The sequence below is a fragment of the Microtus ochrogaster genome, chromosome 19, assembly GCF_000317375.1.
Source record: "Microtus ochrogaster isolate Prairie Vole_2 chromosome 19, MicOch1.0, whole genome shotgun sequence".
Taxonomy (NCBI): Eukaryota; Metazoa; Chordata; class Mammalia; order Rodentia; family Cricetidae; genus Microtus; species Microtus ochrogaster.
The window spans coordinates 46,864,033-46,891,143 of NC_022021.1; the positions used below are offsets into that span (position 1 = coordinate 46,864,033).

At 43.1% G+C, this 27,111-nt stretch overlaps 1 protein-coding gene across 3 annotated transcripts in view; it reads left to right on the plus strand.

Moving 5' to 3' along the window:
• Sema5a (semaphorin 5A) overlaps positions 1–27,111 on the plus strand; it is a 429,658-nt gene that overhangs the window by 142,604 nt on the left and 259,943 nt on the right. For all 3 annotated transcript variants that reach the window (XM_013349712.2, XM_026783702.1, XM_026783703.1), the window contains one exon: positions 17,202–17,399. In XM_013349712.2, the coding sequence (XP_013205166.1) occupies positions 17,276–17,399 (124 nt within the window). In that variant the 5' untranslated portion in view covers positions 17,202–17,275. The remainder of the gene's footprint in view (positions 1–17,201; positions 17,400–27,111) is intronic.

The window sequence follows — 27,111 nt, forward strand, 5'->3', positions numbered from 1 at the left end:
GTTGCTGTCATTGACCACGTCAGTATGTTTTATGACCTTGAGGACAAGGTCATTGGGATATGTTGCTGTCATTGACCACGTCAGTATGTTTTATGTCATTCTCTTTCATTCCCTCAATTATATGCTTCCTTTCTTGATTTTTTTCTTTGAAAACACTGAGTATTTTACTATGGTCTTGTGGAATATTTTAATCTATTTATTGTTTATAACATACATTTAAATGGTAAATGATGTTTTAATATACATATATTATGCAGCTAAATTATGGTGATTATGACCACTTTTTAAATAAATCTTCTGGGACAGGTTGTAAAGTACTCCATCGATACACCGAGTAAGCCGATTCACATAGTTTCAAGTGATATGAAACAGAGGTGTGAACCACATTCGGTAGGAGTAACAGGCAGGTTTAGGTCACTTGGCTTGGGCTTTACATTGCAGAAAAGCTGAGTCATGTGAAGAAAGCACCTCGGAAAGCTCGGAGAAGACTTGTGTCCTAAGGATCAGCCAGTGATGCTGCCAGACCAATGGATGTAGCTGCAGGAGGAGAACGTGTCTGTGTGTGCAGGCGTACTGCAAGCTAGGAAGGACCGAGCGAGCTGGAAGATACAGGAATGGTCAGCCTGTGCACAGAGAAGGGCTTTTGCTGGGGTCAGCGATTTCCACTTTAGAGAGGTTCCCTGGGGAGCTACTGAAGGATTTTAAGCAGCTATAATTACTTTATTCAATTTGTTTCTAGTTTTTCTCTGGTCGTAGCATCAAAAACAAAAACATAAAAACATTTTGGGGGCAGAAGTGCAAAGCACAGTGATCAATTAAAAGGCTTCTGAAAAACTTCTGCAAAACGAGGAGAGGGTAAAGTGAGAGAGCTTGGTCAAAGCAGACTGTGGCCACCGAGGTGAGCAAAGGGAACAGGCTGGTGCCTATTTGGACTAATATTGACCATGGTTCCTCATGGATTAGCATATTAGAACAATAAAAATATGACTCCATCTCGATGAAAGACAGGCAGAAAACTGGGCTGAGGAGTGGTAATATCACTGTCTGGCTTCGGCGAGTTTGCAGACATTTCTCTGCCTTATGGCAGTACAAATGAAGAAGTGGATAGGCGGGATTTCAGATACAGGTCGCCAAATGACTGAAGGTAACAGAACACTGAGGTAGCCTTTGCAGAATCCTGCAAGGGCTGGAGCTCTGGCACGCCATGCGTGCGAGGTTGAAGTTTGGTCAATGAGGTCTCTGGCACCCGGTGAATGATCCCGTGGTTACTTAGCCAAGTTCCACCCCAGTGAAACCCATATTGACTGGAAATGAGGGCCACACTTTCAGGCCAGCAGCAGGGCACATAGTAAACCTTTTGGTTCTTCCGTTTAGCTGAGGGACATCAATGATTTGTATCTCCATGGTTGAAAAATGAAGGGTGACAGTGTATACAAGATTATTTATAGGAAATACGTATATAAATTCCACCTACAACCCATTTTGCAATTTCATATACATTATTATTCATTAGCTACTAGAATCTCTGATTTTAATTAAGATCTCATTAATCTTCATTTTATGAGGCACCTTTTATTCTTTTTGTGCATACTTGCCAAAAACTTATTAATGCTATTAAAGTCTGATTTAGTTTTGACATACAGGATTGTTAACAGGTTCAAATAAACAATGCATGAACTTCCTATGGCTGGTGTCAGGTAGACACAGTGTCCTTCCTAGGTAAAAATCTGAAAACATCAAGAAAGGAGGCTTTTCATTAAATAGTCTGTTTTTCTAAGTATATTAGCAGTCTGTTTTTATCTGATAATATTTCATGATATTTCTCTTCCAACCTAGAATAATTGCTTTAATAAAGTTACTCTGCCCTGAATGGCAATGTCTCTTCCTTCCCGTGGTTGCATGTGGTTCTGGTGAATGATGAGAGCTAGAATTACTCCTCTGGACCCCAAGGGCTTGTGGACATGGCCATAGCTCCGTTCTGCCCTCACTGTTCCAGAACCCCCCCCAAAACTCTGCTTTTTAGCTCATCTGCCTGTAATAATCCCTTCATCCCTTTGACCGTTAACTGGAAAATTATGACATTTAGAAAGGACATTTCTCAAAACCATGGGAATGCATGTATTTGCAGCAGATGTTGAGAGTATTTTAATAGGGGATAAAGCATCTGTGACGGTGAATGGCAGAGCCATGGAGGAAAGGGAAGCATGAGTGGTGTCTTAATAAGCACATGCGCTCTAGCGATGGTCCTGTGATGCCTCCGCTGCCTCAGACGCTGATCATCTCTTCTGTACCACCCAGAAACTGAGGCTTCACAGCCATGATCTAGAATGGGGCGCAGCCAAGTAATTGTGGCTTAGGATGATGAAACCTATTGCAGAAATAAGTGCTAATGTACTTAAGTGGATGAAGGAATAAAGGCAGGAAATAAAACATGAGAACTGGCCACATAAGATAGGATGCTTAAGGATTGAAGCTAGCGGAAGTAATCCCAAGAAAAACAGAGACATTCCAGAGGTGAGAGAGAGGCATGGGCGAGGTTTTGGAGAGAGAAAGAATGGCAATGATGATTGATTTCCTGAAGGGTGAGTTCGAATATATATGTTCTTGTTTGTCATAGGTAGCAGGCATGAGGAGATGGCTGGTAAAGAACATGTCAGGGGATCCCTAGTAGATCAGGTCCTGCTGTCATACTTATCTGAAGATGCCCCCTTTTATTTATAGATCAGTATTATATGGAGTGGGGGTTATATTTATGTCCCTGTTATTAAGCATATGTAAAGCCACCAAAACTTGAAAAGGCAGGGCCCAAGGGAGTGCTGGTATTCAAGGGAGGCCTGAGAGGCTGAGGAGGGAAATTCCAAGATTAGGATGCTGTGGTTCCCAGTAAAGATTTTAGGAAATACCCTTCATCAAAGGGCATGTCTCCAGGTTCATGGAGATGCCCAGTTGCACAAGGTTACTGGATGGAAGGTCAGACAGTAGCCAGTGGTGATGACCCTAAAGATCCCACAACGGCCTTCTCTACCAGACATGGCAGTCTGTGCATGCATGTTCTCATAAAGAATATACACAGTGATTGTCACAAGAAGGTGCTGTCTTCAATGCTGTCTTCACTTGAGAAAGCATGGCCTGTGATCTATAATATTGCACCAGTGAGAGCCACAACTTGCCTACTGTAGTGTGCCCTGTGAGTCTCCCTCCTTAGGAGATGTCTCCATGTAAGTCCGGTAGAAATTGTTCATTATTTAACTGTATTTTTTTTTTTTCACGGAAAGAGCTTCTGTTGGTTTAGCGAACAGAAGTGGAATGAATGAACTTTCACTTGGCTTTAAAACCTGCTGACAGATAAAATTAATATTGTCTTTGCGCAAATAATAATTTTATCTAATGGACTTCATTTATTTTTATCGTTCCTCGGGGCAAGCTAGAGCTAAACAGGGGGAACAAGGCAAAAGCGTAATAACCATTCCATTTGAAGAGAAGTATAAAATAAGGTCACTGGAGCTGAACTATTATTGAAATGTATAAAATAGTTTAATGTTTGCTTTTCCCCATTTTATGCCATGAGGTCATTTTATATAGCCGTAAAATCCCTTCTCATCCGGGTTCAGACATGGTGGAACTCTGAATAACAGGTGCCCCTGACTCAGCTGGGAGGTGCAGCCTGTTGTCCTTCTCCATGTAGATCAGATAAGTGTTTTTGTTATCATATTCTTCAAATCAGTTCACAAACCTATCTATCGTCAATTCCTTTTGGCTAGGCCTTGACAGTAGGGTATATAGGTTAAAACAATCCAAAAGTGTTCATTTTTAAAAATGCAAATAAAAGTTGAAGATTTAATGGATGATGGCTATCTTGATGCCCCCTTTAGCTTCGATAAAGAACAAGAAGCTTTAATTGTAATAGTGACCAGTCACGGTTTTGGAAAAGCGTTAGGATGTCTATTGGCTTGAACAGTGTGTTAACTTAATGGTATGGTTTTGCCAACTCTTCATTTAATTCCATGTTCTGCCAAGTACCCAGAATATCTGGCGGTACAGCAGAGAGAGAGCAGGGCCTCAGTGGACTCGGTCGGCATCTTCCTTCCTGTGCTGAGGATGAAGGGCTTTGGGCTTCCTGGGTTACTTCTTCCTGATGCCCCAAAGTTTCATTCTAGTCTTGATAAGAAAACCACGTTTCTGTCTTTTGTTTCCATTCTGAGAAATCCCTTCTTGGCAGATCGTGTCTTGAAGTTTTGTTTTCTATTTACCAAAGTAAGCACAAATAACCTATTCTAAAAGGGTAAATAGGAAACATAAGAACTACATTTTCACCTGTTTGACAATTGTAAGCCCTGGGTAGCAGTACTGAGATGCTGTCCTTTCCACCCTTGCCTAGCCCTGGACTGCAGCTCGGAGGGACCACTTTTCATATGACCACCTTGATTAACAACACCCTGAGAGCACCTCACCTCCCCGGGCTTGCGGTTCACCTCCGAGCATTTACTTTGCAGACACGACCGAGGTGACTCAGTTTATCTAATCTCCTGGCTATATGTGGGTAGCTGTATAGGCTCCAACAGAGAGGCCAACTTAATCAACACAGAGACGTGGGTTTCTGGGCCCATTCTGATCGGACTTGCCACTCACATTCGATCTTACATATATTATAGGATGTGGTTGAGGTCTCGCTTTATCAGATACAAAGGGAAGGATTAAGCATGTGTTTTTGAAATCTTCTTTGACTTCCCAACTTCTGGGAGTGACTGGCTCATTTACTGTCTCCTGCGGACCCAAAGACTAAGCCATCTCGTAGTACAACTCTGTCTGACTTGTTCGTGCAGCCCGTTCAGCCTGCAGGAGCACAGGAATTTGGCACCCAGACGATGAGTTCACCGCCATGGCTTCTGATGAAAAGAAATAGAAACCTTGACACATAACTGTTACGAGACTGTCCAGATAAATCTCTGGAGAGAAAGTGGTTGTGTGCCAGGCACTGGAGTGGTTATGGAGGGATCCAGACGGAGCTTCCAGCCTGGCAGGAGTGGGCAGGAGCCATGTATGGAGATAGAATATTGTCTAGTCCCTGACCCATGGACACCTGAGCTTGTATGAGCACCATGGTGTCAACAACATTCACAGGCGGCTGCAACTTTTCCTGTGAGTTGCTCTAGAGAGGCTCAAGGCTAGGAGGCTTCCAGGATACACAGTGAGATGCATTTTACAGGGACTTGGCCATTGGTAAAAGGTGCAGAAATTTTTGAGGTGTTTGAAGAAGGAGGGGAACTTGGAGAGCTTGAGATAGGACAGGCTTGCCCTAACAGCAGCTGCAAAGGGCATCTCTGCCTGTGACCTGGGTGCAGAGAGCATGGACTGGGAGGCCTATTTGGATGGTACATGACATACAGTTCATTCAGCCCCTTTGAACAGTGCCAAGGGATAGGGTGACTGAAATATATGCCCTTCAGCAGGGCTCTCTGTCCCCTTCTTTAAATCTGCCTCTTTATGATTCTGAGGTGACAAGATCTATAGCTTGCAGTTTCATGGCACAGGTATAGGCAGAATCTCACTCATCAGATTCAAATATCTGAAGACAGGACTGATGTGTTTCAGGCAAGCTTAGGGCATGGCTTTGAGTCCTTGCTGACACTGCCTTTCTGGGTTAGCTCACTATCTTGACTGGGAAATCATAGATGCCACTGGGTCAGGCCCATGTCAAGGAGGGTGTTATGTCTCTGAATCATGCCAGAAGATCTGGCCATATCTGATTTTACAGTACAACTTAGAAACTGCTCAGGCTTCCCTGAAAGGGTGAACATTAAGCTTGTGTTGGATCTGTTTTTATTAATAACTGGTTGGATACTGTTCCCTAAGAAAAACTCCCCATGTAAGCTTTCATTCCTTTGATTTCTTTTTGATCTGACAGTATTTTTATTTTCTGAAAGGAACAGTTATTTTCTGTCCCCCACGTGTATTCAGCTGCAGCGTGGGAGAAATCAGGAAATGTTATGTATTGCACAAACGCTTCTACAGAGCTGTGCTTATTTAGATCCAGATTACAGAGCCATCCTCCCACACCAAGAAACCAAAGAAAAGCTCCAGGAATTTTGAAGTAAATTCTTCAAAATGTATGGATGTCACAGTCCAGATTTGTCTTCTGAAATGCATCGTCCAAACAACAAAGCCATTTTTTATTAACTTGCTTGATATATATTTAATTTTCTTGGATTGGTCAGGCTGTATAAGGAAAAAAAAACTTTTTGTGACAGTGATTCTTAAAAAGCCTTTCCAAACAAAGTTCTCAAAGTGTAGCAAATAATTATAATTAACATGGCTTTCAATTTTACTGACAAAGTATTGAAACGATGCAATACAAGCTCCGTTGGGAGATGCATGTAAGTGTACTTTGTGTAGTGACAATAGCTAGAACTATAAAGAGAAGGAGGGTCTGACAAACCTAAATAAGGGTTTATCAGCAAGGGGCATTTGACAGTGCTTGGAAGTGTTTTTGCTTGGCAAAGATGGGTAGAGGCGTGGGATGTTGACTAATGTACCTAGCAGCCCTGGACCAAGAACCACTTTGCTGTGCTGTCGCTAGAGCTAACACCGAGCACCCTGCAACAGACAGCACTCCAATCACTGAGGCAAGAGAGCCTGCGGCTCCTTAGGAGATGGGATTTCAGCCATTCGAAAGGAAGCTACCCAAAGCTGAGGTGACCCACAATGATACCCTTGAGGAGTTGGCTCTCTATGGTGGCTGCTCAGAAAAGTACAAGATTCTACATGACCACTGTGGATGTCTTTGTCCCCTTACCGCTTCATTATGTGTAGCAGTTTATTGTAGGAAGAAGAAGGTGATGCTACATTCTGAAAAGTAAGTCCCCAAAGAGTCCCTGTTATTAAAAGTGCTTCTCAAGGTTTGCATGGCGAGCACGTATTCTCATGTTCCCTTCGCTGTGTTCTCATCTCCGTGGCATTTCCCTTACTCCCCAAGTTTCTCAGAGTACGCTTGAGTCACCACTTTCCTCCCTTTATCCTTTTATTTAGCAAAGATTTTAAGGCTCAGATTAGCACAATAGGATTTATCGCATACAAAGCATGCTGGTAGATATGGTGGGTAGTCATAGCCTGCTTCTTTCAGTTGATGTAACTTGGATCTTGACGATTCCCAAGGCTCATGTATAAAGGCTTGGCCCTTGGCTCATGACAGTAGTGGGGTGGGGTAGAGCCTTCAGAAGCTGGGATCTAATAGAAGTTCAATGCTAGTGTATGTGAGTGCAAGGGAATTTAGTCACTGGCCTCTTGAAAGACTCGGCTTGCCTGCCACAGAGTCAGAAGTCCTCTCTGTTAGCAGCTCATGCCATAGTGTGTCCCGCTGTCCCAAACTGAAAGCAGTAGATCTCAGTGACCGAACTTGAAACCTCTGAAAACACAAACCAAAATACACTTTCCTCTTATGTGGATTATCTCAGAGATTTTATCCCAATACCAGGCCCCTGACTAACCTAACAGTTGAGGGTATTCTCTTTTGGCTTAGACCTGGCAAACTAACCAGCTGTAGTCTTAGCATCTCATGAGTTGAGCTCCATCTTGGAGGTAAAAAATAGGGTAATCCTATGGGGAGTGTGCTCTGTGAGCGGTCACTGCTTGGATGGCAGGCATGGACATAAATGGTGGCATTGGACCTACCATGGCATTAGAAAAGAATGAAGGTTGTTGACACTTGCTTCTCCTTTTGTTTGATCCTATCAGTTGCTAGGTTGGGCTTGGTTTTAGACAGAGCTGTGGAAACTACTTACAGCCCTTCCAGAGTAGCCCACAGGGATCTCCAAACATCCTTTTCTTAACAGAACTGAGCTATATCGAATTCATGTCTATGTTTTATTTAAAATGGATTTTTCCATGTATTGTATTCTAATTATGGTTCTTCCCCCCTCTACACCCAGTTCATCCCCACATCACCTCTCATCCAGATCACCACCCCCATTCTGTCTATGGTTAAAAAACAGGCAGGATCCTAAGGAATTATAATAAAATATAATAAGATATAAAAAAACAAAAACAAATCAATCAGAACAAAACAAACAGAAGAAAAGATCCCAGGTAAAGGCAGGAGAAATAGATAAATATAGATGCCAAGACCTACTCCTTTGCTCATGCAGCAATCCTAAAATAAACACAAAGCCAGAGCTTTGGAGGGTAAACAATAAAAAATAAAATAAAAGTGAAAATTTAAAAAGAAAGAAAGAAAAGCCTGACATCACACTGTGAAATAAAGAACTTTCAAAGATGCCATTGAAATCGTTTTCTATTGTTCATCTTCTGTTGGGCATGCTGTCTACCCTTAAGAATAGTCTGTTTTCTGGTGAGACTCCCTTGGAGAAAATGAAGTTTTCAATTGCAAGTGTTTCTCAATTGGAGATAGCTTCTGGGTTAGTCTGAGGGCTAGCAAGTGTCTGGTTCTTGTTTTAGCCCCAGGACTCCGTCCGGTGCAGACCCATACAGGTCCTGTGCATACTGCCTCAGTTTCTGTGAGTTTACATGTGCATCGATCCTTTTAGTTTAGAGGGTCTTGTTTTAGTGTATTTCATGCCCTCTGGATCTTACACTGTCTCTGCCTCCTCTTCGTCAGGGTTCCCTGAACTCAAAGGAGAGGGATTTGATGGAGATATCCCATTTAGGGCTGAGTGTTCCAAGGTTTATTCTGCTCTGCAGATTGTCTGGTCATAAGCTTCTGTGTTTGTCCTCTGCTAATGCAGGGGAAGCATCTCTGATGATGGCTGAGCGAGGTTCTGATCTCAGAGTACAGTGGAAGGTCGGTCAGAGTCATTTCACTCCTATGTTCCTTTGGACAGCAGTATTATTTGGCTTTACCACAGGTCCCTGGGCTTCCTAATCTCAGGTTCTTGATCATCTAAGCACAGCTGGGTTTGGTTCCATCTCCTGAAACGGTCCTTAAATCAAATCAAATATTGGTTGATAACTGCCAAAGGCTTTGTGCTACCTCTGCACTAGCAGGTTTTGCGAGCAGGAGACCATTGTGGGTAGAAGGGTTCAGCTGGGTTGATATTTATGTTTCTCCTTTGGCAGTGAGTAGAGTTTATCTTGGTACCAAGGGTAGTGGTCAGTAGGGATAAAGGCTCTAAGCAGGTACCAGCTCAACTTCTTCTAGTTCAGTTAGCTCTGTAGGTGTTATTTTCAGAAATATTACTTTGTTCTCAGTTTACAGAGAACAACTCAGATATTTTACAACACCCTAGACTGTTTGGGGGTCCCCATGGGACCCCTGTGGGGAACATGTTGATTAGATGTAATCCAGTCTCAGTGCCAAAGCTTCATTTGGTGATGAGAAAGGTCAAACTGGGGCCATGTCACCCTGTTATTTGGCAATTTCATTTAGGTCACCTTCATATATTTACATAATTCAGGAAGCTTCATTTGGTTTCCATGTGCCCTCTCTAATCGCCCTTAATTTTAGCTGTCTCCCCCATATTCTTTCTCTTGTGCCCCTCTTCTAGATACCTCCCCATTTGATCTTCTTCTTCAAGTCCAGACCTCTTATCTATCCGTCAATGTCTATTCTATTTCCTCTTCCTAAGGAGTGTGTCCTTCCCCCAGGCCCTTACTCTATATCTATACCTTCATAGTTCTACAGATTGTAGCTTTGTTATCATTGACTTAACAGCTAATGTACATGTATAATAAAATACATACTGTATTTGTCTTTCTGGGTCTGGAAGAAAAGTCTCTGAGGATGACTTTTCTTAGTTCTTTCCATTTACCCGTGAATTTCATGATGCTATTTTTGAAGGTGGAATGATATTCCATGGTGTGAATGGACCATGTTTCCTTTCTTCATTTGTCCACTTGTAGATTGTTTCAATATTCTTGCTGTTATGAATATAGCAACAAGAAACGTGGTTGAGCAAGTGTCTCTGAAATAGGATGACACAACCCTTGGGTATATTCCCAGAGTGGCGTAAGTAGAACTTAAGGGAGACTGATTCTTATCTTTCTGAAGAACTGCCACACTGATTTCAACAGGATTTGTATAGGTTTGCACTCCCTCCGGCAATGGATGAGTGTTTCGCGTACTCCATACTTTGCCTTCATGGGCTGTCACTTGCTTTGTTGATCTTGGCTATTTGCACCCTTACAAGATGAACTCTAAGTAGTTTGCATTTCACTAATGGCTTAGAATGAACATTTCTTTAAATACTTCTCAGATATTTGAGTTTCCTCTTTTGAGGATTCACTGTTTAGATATGTACTCCATTTTATTATTGGCTTGTTTTTTTGATGTTCAGTTTTTTTAGTTCTTTGTATATTTTTGATATCATGACTCTATTGATGTGTAGCTGGTAGAAATCTTCTTCCATTTTGTCCAAACAATGGTGTCCTTTCCTGTGTAGAAGCTTCTCAGTTCTATGATGTCTTCTTTGTTTTAGTTGTTTAGTTTAGTTTTTCTTTTTTTTTCTTTTTTTGGTTTTTCGAGACAGGGTTTCTCTGTGGCTTTGGAGCCTGTCCTGGAACTAGCTCTGTAGACCAGGCTGGTCTCGAACTCACAGAGATCTGCCTGCCTCTGCCTCCCGAGTGCTGGGATTAAAGGTGTGCACCACCATCTCCCAGCTAGTTTAGTTTTTCTTAATAGGGTTTCTCTACACAGCCCTTGCTATCCTGGAACTCCCGAGGTTTTTGTGTTTCCAAAATAAGCTAAAATTTGTTCTTTCAAGTGTTGTAAAGGATTATGTTGGAATTATATTGGGGATTTCATTGAATCTGTAGATCGCTTTTGGTAGAATGACAATTCTACCAAACTGTGTTAATCCTTCCAATCCATGAGCATGGATTCCATTTTCTGACATCTTCTTCAAGTCTTTTTCTTCAATGTCTTAATATTTTTCAAATCTTTCACTTGCTTTGTTTAGAGTTACAGTAAGGAATTTTATATTTTTGAGGCAACTGTGAAATGTGTGTGTATGATTCCTTTCTCAGTCCATTTGTCATTTGTATGTAAGAAGGCTACTGATTTATGTGAGGCAGGTTTGTGTCCTGATACTTTGCTGAAAGTACATATCAGTGGTAGGGGGTTGCTAGTGGAATTTTAGGATCACTTATGTCCACTATCATCATCTACAAGTAAATACACTTTGACTTCTTCCTTGACAAACTTTATCCCCTTTGTCTCCTCCTGTTGTCTTATTGGTCTTCAAGTACTATATTGAATAGGTAGGTAGAACTTGAACAACCTGTCTTGTTCCTGATTTTCATAGAATTGTTTTGACTTTCTCTCTACTTAAGTTGATATTGGCTATGGGTTTGCTATAAACTCGCTTGATAGGCATCTCCTTCAGTTTAGGGAAACTTTCTTCTATGATTTTGTTGACAATATCTTCTTTGCCTTTTGCCTGGGTTTCTATTCCTTCCTCTATTCTTACTATTCATAGATTTGATATTTTTATAGTATCTCAGACTTCCTGTATGTTTTTTGCCTGGAGTTTTCTCTGAAGTGTATCCATTTCTTCTACCTTGTCTTCAATTCCTGAGATTCTTTCTTCCATCTCTTGTAGTTCACTGGTGAAGTTTGCCTCTGAGGTTCCTGTTCAAGTTCCTAGACTTTTCATTTCCAGATTTCTCCTAATTTGGATATTCTTTTATGACTCTATTTTTACTTGTAGGTTTTGAACTATTTCATTCATTTTTTTCTACAGTTGGTTGTTCTTTCAAAGGTTTCTTTAATGGGTTTATTTGTTTCCTGTTTGAAGCCCTCTATCATCGTCATAAAGGATATTTTAAGGTTCTTGTCTTGTGCTTCAGCTATGGTGTCTTTCTAAGAGCTATTGTGGTAGGATTGCTGTGCTGAGGTGGGGACATTTTGTCCTGGCTATTACTGATTGTGTTTACACACTGGTGTCTAGGCTTCTGGGTTTGGGATGGTTGCATTTCTAGGTGCTGATGTCTGCCCTTTTCTTTGTTGGGTGGGTGTTTGTTCCTTCATTTCTGTTGGTCCCTGTGCTTCTTAGGAAGATATGGTGGTTGTGTGTTACTTGATAGGGGATGCTTCTGGGATTCTGCTAGGTGCATCCCCTGAGTGTTCTGGATGCGGTGTTTTTCTGCATACTGGGCACTGATACATAAGAATGGGAATGTCTAGAAGAGAATTCACAGAAGGGAGGAAAGTGGGTGTTCCACCAGGATCTGCTTAGTCTCCTGGATACAGGGGCAGAGAGAAAGGCGACTCCCCATCGGGTAGTCTGTTACAGAGTTGGTGATGGCAATAGGAAGTTGGATTTGGAAGCACTGAGGAAGACTGGAGATCTGAAACCCACCTATCTGATTCATGAATCCACTTACTTCTCTGGCTGTGCTGCCTGCAGGTTCCCATAAAAAGCCTGCTGGCATCTGAGATAAAGGAATGAATGGAGAGAAAGGTTGAAGAAGATCTATGTGATGCCCTGGAAACGGGGACAAACAGGGAGGCATGGTAAAGCAGGTGTTCTGCTACAGAGCTGGGCGTGAGTCTGGGGGGTCAGATGTGAATGAAAAGGGAGAGGGATAAAGTAGTTATCCTGACTGCTTTCTTGGCCTGTGTAGGCAGAGGATGACTAGGCTTTGAACCCTGGCACCTTCTGCTGGAGATGGAGGTTGAACTAAGGGTATGCATGGGGGAAGGCGAGGTTAAGGGGAAGATCTGCCCCCCATGGTAGAGAAGGGTCAGGAAGGGAGCAGGCCCAGCAGGATTAGCTTTCCAGAGTGAAGATCTTCAGGTATATTCTACCTCCTTCTCTGGCCTGTGTGACTAGCAGATTCCCAGAGAACGCATGCTCAGTCATGTCTGTTTTAAAATCCACCAGCTGATGACATTTAATGGCTTCAGCCTCATGCCAGGAGGAAAAGTGAAGATAGGCTGTTTCCCAGTAGGGTTTTAGTCTGCTCTCTAATGGGAAAAACACACCCTTAATATCTGAACTCAGGAAAACTTAGCAGCTATGGTCTGTATCTATTTCAACATCCTGTGTCTGAGGGATCACCAGCCGTGATGGGGCTGAGCTTCTGGCTCCCTGCTTTGCCTACCCATTTCATCTCCACACCCCTACACATCTCTTTACCTCTTCCTCCCCAGAAACTCTCTCCTCACTGCCTTGGTTTGTAGCCCCTTCATTCGCATCTCCCCTCTACCTGAGGATTGTCTCCAGTGAGAACATCTAGAATCTTTTACATTGCTGAGGACCTAACCATTGTCTGCTGAGGACCTAACCTTTGTCTGCTGAGGGATTCTTGGTCTCAGGGAGTCTCATTGCTATGTGTGCTCATCCCTGTGCCCTTGTTGGCATGTATGGATGTTCTAAGGCTTACCTCCTCCACGCTGTGTTGCTAGACCCCTCTACATATTCACATATGCATGGAGTGAAGGGTGTGTAGTTGGTATTCAGTAAACGATGAGTGAACGAGACACTTGGATATTGTTACTTTTACCAATACCAGTCAGTTCCTTTAAATTTCCCATTGCTTAGGGTTCTCACCATCCCTGCCTTAGCCCTCAGAAATACCTCTTCATCTACTAAAAATCTAGGACCTTTTCCAAGGTTATCTACCCACTTGATGCATTCTTCTATTTCTAAATCTTTTAATATTGATATGAAAGAATATATGTATTTAATATATAAATATAATTATCCACTGCTTCTTAAAGATGAAACCTTTCCTCCCTTTAATTCGTTCTAATAACTTATCATTGCAAGTTTTTCTGGGTATTCTCTCATATGGTATCTTCTCTGCCTTTTCTGCTGATTTATCCTTCTTGACACGGTTTCACTATGCAGCCCACATTGGTGCTGACCTCATAATCGTCCAGCCAAGACTTCTAAGTGCTAGGGTGGCAGGCAGGGCCACCTTCAGCTTTCCCTCTTCAATCTCTAATCTCTTCTCACTCAGCCCTCTCAGAAAATGGACTGTTTTTAATTATCTGTGATGTGTTTTTTTTTTCCCATTCACTATAAAATAATCTCAGACACTGGGTGATTTCTCCAAGAAAAGAAATTATTTCTTTTTAGTGCCAGAGGCTAGAAGTCAGGAATCAAGGGGCAGTGACGGATGAGGGTCCCTCTGCTGCATCCTCCACACTGATGTGCAGAGCAGAGCAAGGTGGTGTGCATGGGAGGATGGGGCAGAAGCCAAGGACGTTGAAGTGGCCTGTCTGGCATCCCACTCTCCGTGTCATCAATTCCCCTCATGCAAATAGCCTTAATCACTCTTAATTGCCCCCACTCAGCAGGCCACTGCATGGAACAGAACATTTCAGCATGTGCTTGTGTGCCAAATTGCTTTCTCAGGCCTAAAAATTCCGAGTCTTTTAGTGCTAATCTTATTTTGTTGCATTTTCTTTGGCTACCTCATGTAAGAGTGAGTTATACTTTACTTCTCTTGGCCTGCTACTGTCTTTGTTACTTGATACATGGCTTCTGTTTCCTTTTCTTTGGAGACCCCCACTTGCTGCTGATGACTATCTTTTGGCAGAATCCAGTCTTCTTTCCCATTTAACATGGCCTCCTCCTTGCCTATCATGTTTCCCCTACATGATGATCAGCCCATTTATCATTTCAGCCTTTCCAGGCTTTCTAGGCTTCTTCTGATTAATTTCCACATCACCTGAGCTGGAGCTTATGGGATTTTTTGTACTATTCATTCAGGATGTACAATATTAAGTACCATAGTTTCATATAGAGCAGGCCTTCGGTGGATACTATTTAAATGAATAACAGTCCCATCCTGATAGTCATTTATATCACTTTGAGTCACTTTGTCCTGGCTTCCAAAATCCAATAGGTTAGAACAATAGCCATTTGTAATATATTTCAATATAACATATTGGTGTTCGGGGATTTGGGCAGGGCTCAGCTGGGCATTTATTCTGACTTTGTGACACACGTGAGAACCCTCAGTGTGCTTCTGGGTTAATCTCGGCAATGGTGGTTGGAAGGATGGGCTTTATGTGTTCTAGCCCCCATACCACCTAACTGCTCTCTCTCCTGAGTCAGGCCTAGGGAGCTGAATTTCTGTTCTGCTTCCTCCATTCTTTGAGGAATGCATTCTGGATGGCAGGAGGTGGCCGTCATGCTGTAGGGCCTGGTTTGGCCATTGGAAGCTGTGACTTCTGTTGTGTGCTTTGCTGCACAGCGCCACTACAGAGCAGCCCAGACTCACAGGGCAGAGGGCTCCTTCATGATGGGGCGGGGCTACAAGTTCAACTGACCAGCCATACTTACTCTTAGCCTCTGTTTCTTCCTCATGATGTCCAAAGCCAATTCCTTTCATTGCTCTGAACAATTGCAGTAACTTTAAAACACTTATTCAGCGTTCTGTTGTTCTTGCCACAATTACCTCACCAGACTGTTTTATTTTTCTGTTTCTTATATATTTCTTCCAGGGTGAATAAGCTACAGTGGTGTGCAGCCTAACAGTTAATACCTTACACCTTACCACAATTTTCTTTCCATATTATATAACCTATATCCAAGCTCTTCCTCCACTCTCTGTATTACCTGGCGTCTGTACCAAGTACAGAAGAGAATCCTAGGACTGATGTTTACTGCTGTGTCTCGCCTGCTTACTCACTCCTCAGATGCTTTCTCGTCCTCTTCCCTTGGTGTGGAACGACTTTCTCAAAATCCCTGTCGTTTGAAATCCTCTTTATTCTTCAATATTAAATTCCAGTCTGAATCCTTGGTGAGCCTAGACTTGATCCCTCTAAATGGCAGGGGCGCCCTGCCTTCACTCCTAAGGCACTCTCACTTCCTCTAAACTTAAGAGCTTGGGTTGTAGTTATTTGCACAGGTTTGCCTTACTTTAGAGTGTGTTTTGTTCGCAGTCTTGAAGGTGGCTCAGTTTCTAGCCTCATCCTTTTACCCCACCTGGGATTACTCAGTTTTTGTTCTATTGGATTCCTACCTGGTCACAGGTTTTGCAGATAAATCATCCATAAATTTATACTGCCATTAGGATGATTGACAGGAATTAAGGGCCATATCAATAATCAGATTGTTGGTAAAAGGCAAAGACTGTGGCCTTATTAAATAGCATCTATGAATGATAAAGAGTGATGGAGTTACTGCGTGTCAACTCTGTTTGCACAAACAGGCCAAGACAGACTTACAAGGAAAGCCCCAACAATGATCACAGTGATTAATCACCACTCCTTAAGAGGGGTGTGACCTAAGACAGCTTAAATGCTAATTGTCTCAGATTTAGTTCATGTATTCACACACACCCGTACACATACTTCCACACCCCTACACACACAGTCTATAATATGCACATATACACGCCCATACACACACACCACATATATTTCCACACCCATATACATAACAATCTATACTATACACACACAGACATGCACACATTCATACACTCACTCCACACACACACACACACACACACACACTGCACACCAATACCCACAAATCCATAGTCATAAACACACACATTCACATACCCATGTATGCACACACATCCACAGCCATACACACATATCCATTAGAATACACTCACACATCCACATCCATACCAACACAATTTACCCTATACATACACATGTGCACTCATACAGAACACACCATTACTAAATACATATACACACACATACTCCTTATACATTACATACCCATACACACACACACACCATTAAACACACACACTAATACACATACACATCTCCTATCATACACACAATCTATACTATACACACACACCCATATATAACACACAAATACACATATATCAATACTGTACACATATACCTACTCACCACACACCCCCATACACACACCAATAAACAATACACACATCCACAAATATACAGATATCAATGCCCATACATACATCCATACCAAATACACACAATGTGTACTACGCATATGCTCACACACACACATATACAACAAATAGATTCATCTATACTGTACACGTACACACACCCATTTACCCCACACCCTAATACACACACAGCCTTGCATGCAGTCTCTCTCTCTCTCTCTCACACACACACAGACAAACTCTGAAGCATAACTTACTATCAAACATAAGCTCTTCATATTTTTTAGCATCCCTTGTCTTCGCATATTACAAATTCAAGTTAGTGGTAAGACTTTCACAAAAATGTTATCCACCAGGAAATGAAACATGAGCTCATGTTCACTGGACCGTTCTCTTGTGTGTTATAGGTACTTTTCACACATGAGGAGAAGGTGAGCTTCGTAGAAGACACGTTCCCAGAGTCAGAGACCCCTTGCCCACCATGAAGGGAGCCTGCATCCTTGCATGGCTGTTCTCAAGCCTGGGAGTGTGGAGACTCGCCCGCCCTGAGACCCAGGATCCCACCCAGTGCCAGAGAGCCGAGCATCCTGTCATCTCCTACAACGGTAAGGAATAAGGGTATAAGGAATAAAGGGAAAGAAATAAGACCATAACATAAGCCCAAATCCCATGTTTATTGCAAGATAATAGAAGATGGATGTTCCTTTTTGTGCTGTGACTGCACCTGGTAATTGTTTACAATGAGATTATTCCCCTTGAGATCCTCGTGTAGGATCCCAGATGGGCTTGTATGGATAGAAACTGTGTTATTGTCCCATCTTCATTTAGCAGGTGCTGTAGAGCTCCCAGACATCCAATCAAAGACTGAAACCATGGCATCAGCACTGCAGCAAACAGTAATATGACAGGACAGGGGGAAAACTCTTCTGACATCTCCTGATGAAGCCAGGGTCTTGCCGGGACGAGCCCCTGGGTTCCATCGAGCACCACAATGCAGTGCAATCCACTGTAGTCTGCAGTGTCTTCTCAGTGTGGTAGAGTTAGTGGGTGAAAGGGGCATTCACTCTTTTCTGTGCCCGATTTATGTACGGTCTTGATGGGCTGGACACTTGAACAATTCACAGCGGGGAGAACACAACCAAATGTCCCCAGAAGGCCTCTATGACCAGCCCAGATCAGATGCTGCATCTTAGTGACTCAACTCAACAGTTTGTTAGGTGTAAAGCGTTGCAACCCAGAGTGTATGTGTTGATATGAATATAAAAAATGCTTTAACTCACATTTATTAATTTATGTTCTATTTTTTATCATTTACATACCTACCCCTGATTTGTCTCACATCTGTCAAAGTATGTTGACCCAAATTCAGGATATCATATAATTTTATCTATGATATTTCAGTCTCCAGCTGTTAATGAAAAGGACTTTATGATGTTATTATTACATCAGACATGGAAAGGCTTCCAAATAAAACATTTCCTAAAACCATGAAGTGAATTTTCAGTCTCATGAGGATGTGAATTCTGTGGGTCAAACAAGGATCTACTGAAAACCAAATAGTAGAGTTTTCTTGGATAGTTCTTGGATGTCTTTAAATATTTTATTGCATTTTTCTCATTTCCCTTGAAAATAAAACATCTTTTAAAGCAATGGAACCAATCACCTAGTGTGCTTTCTGCTCATGGCATCCTGTTTGTGTCATTCGAGTTTTCCTGTGTCCCTTATAACCCATAATTCCAAGTGACACAGGTCCTGATAAGAGCCCTGCTCACATCTTCCTTGACTTCCCACAGCGATGGACTCCGACTGTGAAGCAGAGTGTCCAGTGGCTGTTGGCAGTGATTTACAACCACTGGCTAATGGGAGAAGCCTGAGCTGCTCTCATTTCACCATCTTCTCCCCATCTACTAGTTAGCACGCTTTCACGTGAACCAAGCTTCCTTTGCCTGCGCTCTGAACTCCACTGCCTTGCAGCTGGGAGGGGAAAGCTGGGCTGAGCTTACCCACCACTACTGGCTTTTTTCCCATGTTGTTTTTACTCGAGTTAGTGGGTTCCCTGACATCGAGCTGCTCATTTGTCATTCCAGATCTGAGAAGTTAGGTTTCCTGTTGATTTCCTTTCTCTTTGATCAGATTGATATCAATACATGAATTTAATATAATTGATAGATTTGTTTCATTGTTCTTTTTTTCTTTTTTGCCCCTGGGGATGTTAGAACAATGCCTTTTCAGCCTAGGAGAGCATCCTGAAGTTGGGTCTTGAGTTCAGTGGTAACTTTGGGTCTCTTGAGTCAAAGGTGCTGCTATTCTCTTACCTACATCCTCAGATCACTCTGGGAATGGTTCTTCCTGGTGCTCGGAACACTAGCAGTTAGGGCGCTTCAGTGAACAGCACCTAGAGAAACATGTATGAAGATAAGCCCTGTGAGCTCCCACTGCATCCAGGTCATCTCTAGGCTCCAAGGTGTTAACATCTGCCACCTTAGCCTCTGTTTCTCTCTGCTGTGCCCAGAATCTGTGTACCTTCGCAGGGCAGCACATATTTCTTTTCCTTTCACATACAGCTTGCCCACCACCCCGTCATTACAGTGCATGTCCACCACCCCGTCATTACGTTGCATGTCCACCACCCGTCATTTCAGTGCATGACCCATCACTTTTTGTTCAGTGCATGTCCACCACCCAACATTTACACCACAGCAGCTCCACACAATCCCTAGTTCTGGGATTCACTGAAAACCTTTCCAGGTAATTTTTCTTCTTTCCTTTGGTCTTCATGGTATGTACTTCACTAAGAAATTAAAACCAAATAACTACGTTGGTGTCCTGGAGAGCCATCTCATTCTCCGTGTCATGCCAAGAACCCCAAACTCAGTTTATTTTAGTTCCTAGATTTTGCTTTTCACTTTTAGAGAATTAATGTAAAATTGATGGCATGAGACTTGTTCATAGAAATCTGTCTTTTCTATCCATTCTCTGTTCTGGGTTCTGACTCTACATGTACATAAAGCTTTACTTATTCTTCATGGTTGATGGTTCTTTCATAGCTCAGACAAAGATGCATACGCGTACAAACATAATCAAAGCTGGGAATCTCTTCTAAAAGGTGGTATGTGTACAATTTGGTGCAATGGGTTAAACTCAGGCACTAGAATGTCCACATCTACACCAGTGTTCTTCCTGTGGTGCCCGTCTCTAGTGTGCTTTGCACTGGTCCTATTATAATACCATCTCTGAGTGTTGCAGGAAAAGATATCCCAGGGCTTGGGAATTCTAGGCTAAAGAGTAAGAGGGCCTGGGTGGTTTGGCTGTACATTTTAGATTCCGCCTGTTGAAGGTATCGTTGCCTGAGGGTTTGTTCCCTACACCCGTGCCAGCAGGGTATGCTGTCAGGGTTTGCCATCTGAGTCCACCCCACAGTTCACAGATGACATCTCAGAGCGTTGTAAATGATCTTTTCCCCGGGGCTAGGCAAGCACGCCATCAGCTCTAAGTTGCCTATTTTTAGTGAACATGTAACAAACATCTAATGAGTGCCTATTGCCAGCAACATCAGCGCTAAACTTCAGTTCAGGAGAAGCCAGTGTCTAAGAACCAAAGGCCATTCATATCACACTCCGTTAGGTGTCTGTGTCATGTGCATGGAACCCAGGAGAAGAGCATGGAGGTCAGGCAGCCCCAGCCCTGGCATCATTTATGGAAGGTTTCTAGGAAAAGCTCATGACAGAGCTGAGTCCCTGATGGCTGCCAGGAGCTTGTGAACCTGGGGAAGGAGCAGATATCCCAGAGGAAGGAAGTGCACAAGTGTTAAGTGCTGAAGTGGGGGAAGGTGCCCCACAGGTCCTAGCAAACACACAGGACAGAATGAGTCACAGCACCCTATCCTAGGTAAAAGGGAAGGAGGCGAAGTGGCTAAGGCTATCATAATGAGTGGGGGTTTCGATGTGTGTGCCATGGAGAGATATCTGAAGATTAACCTCCACAGAGGGGAAGGAAATGTGTGGCCATAGGGCGAGCATCTGGGGCTTCTGCTGTGATCACAGGCAGCAAGAGGAAGAAACTGAATTCTAGATGGGAACACAAATATAGAAAATCAGAAATGGACGTGGTTCTAGAAATTGGAGAGAGCTGTAGTTATATATAATAATAATAATATATAATATAATATATAATAGAGAATCCAAGTGTCTAGGAATCTCCATTGATATCTAGGATCTTGGATCTTTACTCCAAATATGGTTATTAAGGGAGGCAAATGTGAGGGATAGAATATCTGTGGTCTGGGAAGCCCGTAAGCCCCAGAAGGATGGATTTAGTCAATGGCAAGACACTCTATATCTCAGTGAGGGATTCTTTTAAAGACAGGGTTTGCCATGAAAGTCTGATAATGTATTGTGCAAGTTCAGCCTGGGCCGGAAGGCAGAGGAGGCACCTTGCCCTGGTTGTCCTGGGCCTTTTCTTCTAGTGTCGAAACTTTGTGCTTTTGAAAAGCCAAACAGTGATCTGCATTCCATAAGTACTCATAGTCTGGGTTTTGCTTGCCTAGGGCTGTTGCAAAATGACTGCCAACTGGGTAATTTCACGATCTTGTCTCTCACAATGTGCTAGCCAGCAGGCCACTGTGACAAGGTGGATGAACCATGCTTCCCCTGCTGACTCTAGAGAAGATTTCATGCCTTGTGGCCAGCAGCAGTCCATGGGCCTGCCTTGGTTTGTGGTTACATCACCCAGTTTCCTAGGCTATACACTCTCTGCAATCTCCTTGTGTATTTTCCTGTCTTCTCTTGTTCTAGCAGGTACTCTGTTTTAGAGAAAGCTGAATACAGTATCACCTGGTCTCAAACAGTTCATCTGGAAACACAGATTTCAAACTGTGGCACCCACATCGGCAGGTGCTTTTGCTTAAGACATAGGTCATTGCTTTGTGTGGCCCTAGCACAGCCCATATTATGTTTTTAACCAGGGCTGCGTAGGAGGAGAAAGTAAAACATATTTCATGTAAAGGCACCTGTGAGGATCCAAAGAGATAAAAAATGTTACTTGTGCAGGGACAGGAAGATAGGAAATAGCTTTGAAAAGAGCATTATTGAATAACCTTTTAGTGAAGGTGGGAAGAAGCCAGGTGAAGGAAGAGGCTAAAGAAAGAAAAGAGAGGGGGAGAGATTCAGTGTGGCCAAGCCATTGAGCAGTGAGAGTGGGTGGGGTCCTGAACAGGTGAGAGGCTCTTTGGTAGGAAGCTGAGTCCACCTCCAGTGAGCTGGCCTGGGGAGAGGGGGCCAAGCACCCAGGATGCAGGACAAGAGAGTGGGTTGAGGTGGGGTAGGAGTTCCTGGGGAGTGGGCAGGTGATGCCCAAGAGACTGGAGTCTCTCGGAAGTACGCGAGGGTTTGAACAAAGGAAAAGCCTACTGACAGAGCCCACAAAAGATTGCCTACGGACGTAATGAGAATAGCTCACGCTGGAGCTGATTGGTGGTCGCCACGTTAGCACAAGAACACATTTTTGAGATGGAGGACCAGCTATGCACTGAAGTTTTAGAAACTGCCCCACAACACTGGCAAGGGAGAGATAAAGGAATTAGCTGGTCTGGTTTTAAAATCTTGATTTTAAATGTCATGACTTTTAGTGTTATGCTGTGGCAACCAAGTGGATCTTATGCCAATGCAGTTCCTTAATCTCATCAAGCACTGTCTTGATGGGAAGCATCGGGGCAGGCTGAAGATTCAGGCACAGTCTTGTTTCCCAGCCTCAGTGAAGGACTTGCCACTCCTCTCTCTCCAAGTCCTTTGCTTCACATTGTCTCCTAGCTTGCTGGCTTTGAAGGCTGCCTCCTCGGCTGCATGCTCGGGAAGATTTATCTGTGTGTGCTCAGTGGTAACTAAAACACCCTGGCCCATTGCCAACATTCTATTTCTACTGATGTGCTTGTCATTTCCCTAAACATCTGTTCCAATAAATGGGAAAAACAGTGACCCTTCAAGCGGCGTGTTTCTCAGCGTGCCCAGTGAGTTCCATAACCACCATTGGAATTAGCCTTAAATGTTTCAAGTCTACTTGAGGCAATTGTACCTTATTCTGTTTTCGTTTGTTTATTGATTCAAGTTTACCCAGCATGCTGGCTGTGTAGAGAGTGTGCTCCACTGATTGAAATGAACTTACAGCAAGTTATTTACCATTACGAAGGAAGAAAGACCACAGACGAGTGAGTCATTCCATTCTCTGCAGAGTTTTAGGCCTTAAAACCGTGACTGATTTGGGGCACTTCATCAGGGTCTTTGTTGGAAGCATTTAGTATTAATGTCTAAGATTGCTTCTGCCTGCAGAACCAGGCAGGGCACTATTGATTTCCACTCCCGGGTCCCTGCAATCTTTATCTTTAACTCTTTAGTGATCTTGTAGTGATCTTCCTACTTACAAGTGTATTGATCCGCTTAAGAATTATTTCAGAATTTATGGAAAAGCTTATGGATGCTTGACAGAGGATTAGTAATACCTGGCACCCAGACCGTGGGAAGGGCAGTAAGGGGGATTGTCTTTTCCAGCCGTGGATAATACTGGGACCAAGCTGGGGAGTGATACCTTATCCGAACATGGGGCCTTACGTGGTCAAATGTTTTTTAAACGCGGACTTTTATTCCTGTAGCACAGTATGGGTGATTATTTTCATGAATCCTGTATTCCTCTGAATCATGTAATTGTTTCACATTGTACTTGTGCATGTGTTTGAAGCATAGCTTTGTTTAGATGATGATGAGAAAACACAGGGCAGCTTTTTAATGTGCTGGTACTTCATCGTGCTTACTGACTGGGAGCTCTTGCCCTCCTCCCCCGAGAGCTACTTTCTACTCCTCCCCATGACACTGATCCCCAGGTCCCATGGCCCCTACCAGCTACCACTCTGTCCTCTCCCACCTCCTTTCACTCCTGCCTTGGCATCCCACACATTCTCTGCCTGCCGGTCCTGGCTGGCATCTTGGTCCTGGCTGCTGGTCCTGGCTGGCATCTTGGTCCTGGCTGCTGGTACAGGTTGCCTGCCATCTCTTACAATTACAGCTTGAGAAGACATAACCCAGCCAGCCAGGGTAACCTCAGTTACCCTCAAGGACTATGAGAATCATTCATGCTGGGCTCCATGAATGTCCTCCAGTTCCGTGTGTTTCCTTGTTCATGTGTGTCTCCGAAGTTCATGTATGTTCTCCAGCTCCGTGTATAAGTTCTATTTCCCTCTGTGGCCCCTGACTACATGTATGTCTCTGGCTCCTTGTGTGTCCTGTGGTTCCATTCACATCCCCTGGTTCCATGTATGACCCTGGTTCTATGTGTGATCTCTGGTTCCATGCATGTACCCTAGTTCCATGTGTAATCTCTGGTTCCATGCATGTACCCTAGTTTCATGTATGTCTGTGGTTTGTTAACACCCCTTGATTCCATCTGTGTCCCCAGCTCCATGTTTGTCTCCTGACTCCATGGGCATCCCCTGTTCTGTACACAACCTCTGGCTCTGTGTGTGTGTGTCCCTGGATCTATGTGTGTTCCATGATTATATATTTTTTCCACAAGTACATATATGTTCTCCAGCTCTATTGACTCCATGTCCATCTTTGTCCATTGGTTCCACATTTCCATGAGTCCATTCCTCCTGACTTCCCCATCTCCATGTTTCCTTGACTTTGTGTTTTCTATGTCTTAGTGAGTGTCCCATGGCTTTGTGCATGTTTTATAAGTCCCAGTGTACACATCAACACTGTGGGTTTTTTCCTTTGGGTTTTGGGTGACTGGAGTCTTTACATTTTTTTTCTTTAATACATTACATTTTGATCTTATTCTTTTCGCTCACAAAATGACTCACAGATCTTCCCTACCCACCCAACTTCATGCTATTTGTCTCTATCTTTTAAAAAAAATGAAAATAAAAACATATAAATAAAAAACCCAATAAGATGAAAATATCAAGACAAAACATGGCTGCAGTCTAAGGTCTTACCTGGGTTCGGGTTCTCTTATAGAATTCAGTGCTCTTGTTGCCAGGGAAGGGACTCACACAGATGATTTTAAGAACCTTTATAATCTACCACAAGAAGCTTCATAGCCTTCAAATTGATAATTGGTAAGCCAGTGGTGAAAGGGCATTTAATATTCATCTCTGGCCAGTCTCAGGCCCACAGAGTGGCCTTTAGAGGTGTGCATGCAGGGACTGCAAGATGGTTCTCTGTTCCCTAGGAGGAGGAATTAGGAACTTTAGTGGGTTAAAATGTATCACAGTAATTAGTTTTAATGCCTTCAATATTTGTACACACTTGGGAGTAGTGGTCCCTGCTTGTATTCCTCACAACTCAGGAGCCTGGGGGAGGCCAATTGAAAGTTTGATTATTTTTGTGATAAATAACAAAATTCTCACTCTAAATGTATAACCTAGCAGTTTCAGATGAAGTGACTCCAAATGAAACACAGGGCTGCCTAGAGTCAACAGTGCTCCGAAATGGAATGGTTTTCTCTGTAGCAATTGAGTTTTTATAAACCATGTTTGTTCCCTGGTGTCAGTACAGGACGTAAGTGTTCACTTAGAGCAGAACACCATCACTAAGGATCCTTCAGGAGTCCTTCATCCCAGGGACAACTTGTCTTTGTGGCCGCATGCAGTCCTGAAAGCCTCTTGTGATACCATGTCAAACTCCCAAAGTCAAAATGTACAAAGCAAGTTGCAAATGAAGGCACTAAAGTTTAAGTGCACTGCCCATTGGTTATTGTCCTCAGCTATTTGGAAAGCCCTTCTGATTTTAAACTATGTCGCTAGTGTTCTGTCTGTAGAAATGGAGCCTTAGAAAGTGTGCGGTTTGCCAGCCCCAGCATGTGAGTCACAGCCACGAGCGCATGGGGGCCTGGGCTGAAGAACTGCTTGCTCATTCTTTAGTTTTGAAGATTATTGATAACTCTCATGTTACTTTGAATTTTACAGCCCCTGATGAGCAGCTGCTATGTCCATGTGTCTCTGTTCTGTCTTTGGACACAATTTGAGGTATATTTGGTTACTTTCTGTCACTGGGACAATGCTTAGATTATTTTATGACTTCAAAGAGACTGCTCTGTAGTGAAGTTACTCCCCCATGATCAAACGTGCCCTGGGATGGAGATTTTCTATTGCTATCATCAGACTCTGGTTGAAACCAGCTGCCCTGGACTTGAAGACATCACTGCATTTACTTTATCTTTGAGCATATTGTGCTCTTTCTCCGCATTAAGTGGGCAGTTTGTTTGTTTCTTCTAGTAGGGATTAAACACAGCCTTCCTACCCTGTGAGGGAAGAGTTGCAGATGAATGAAAGGAAGTTTTAATTAGGTAGGCCTTTCCTTGGATCCTGTCCTTCTTATAATAGCTGAGCACAATAAGCAGCTGTGGTTATAATTGAGGGCCAGAACTTTATTCCACCTTGCACAGCACAGCGCTGAGAAGTCTGTGCTACCAGGGGGACAAGGAAAGCACCACTGCTAGCTAGATATTCCTAGCGTGTTTTCTAATTTATTCTAGACTTAAACTTTTGTTTTCTTTGGTCTCTCTCAATACGAAGTGAAGGAGAACCAAGGGGGTAGACTCCAAGTTTTGGAAACGCTAAGTTTCTCTTTTCTAATCTCAGGTCCCTCTTCCAGGAAGGAATTTTCCCTACTCATAGCCGAGAGCATTGCTTAGCTCATGGTGACGTTCATAATGACAATGTGTACGCTACAGCCAGATGGAAGGAGTCCTCCCATCTCAGGCTCAACAGAGATTTGCGTTGCTATTTGACCATTCCCACCTTGGAAGGACTTCGGGACAGCGTGTTTTACAGACTGCAAAGCCTATTAGCTAAAATCAATGAAGCAAGACCCTGATGCCCAGAGTGGCCCGGGCAAGGGCTTCCAGTGGCCATCTGAAGATGATTAATGATTATCATTCTTGTTTGTAGTTTTGATTTTTGTCCCACTAAGTGTTCTGGTTTTAGCCCAGGGAGCATTTTAGCTTCTGCTTGTTTGAAGATAAAAACAGAGGTCCATTTCATTAATAATTCAATCAATATTTAGTGAGTGTATGTTATGTCCTGGAAATTGTTTCAGCCACTGGGGTTGCCGCAGTCAGCAGCGCAGAGATAAATCCCGGCCCACACCGACTTTCTGCTCTATTAGGGAGACAGACTATAATAAGCTGTAACTGAGTAGACTCCCATATGGAACTGAGAGAGAATCTAAAGCAGTGGTGGGTTAAAAGGAGACGTGTGTAGCTGTCACCATGGTAACTAGGTGTATCAGACAGTTTCCCTTGGCCTCTCAGCCCCCATTTGATCTT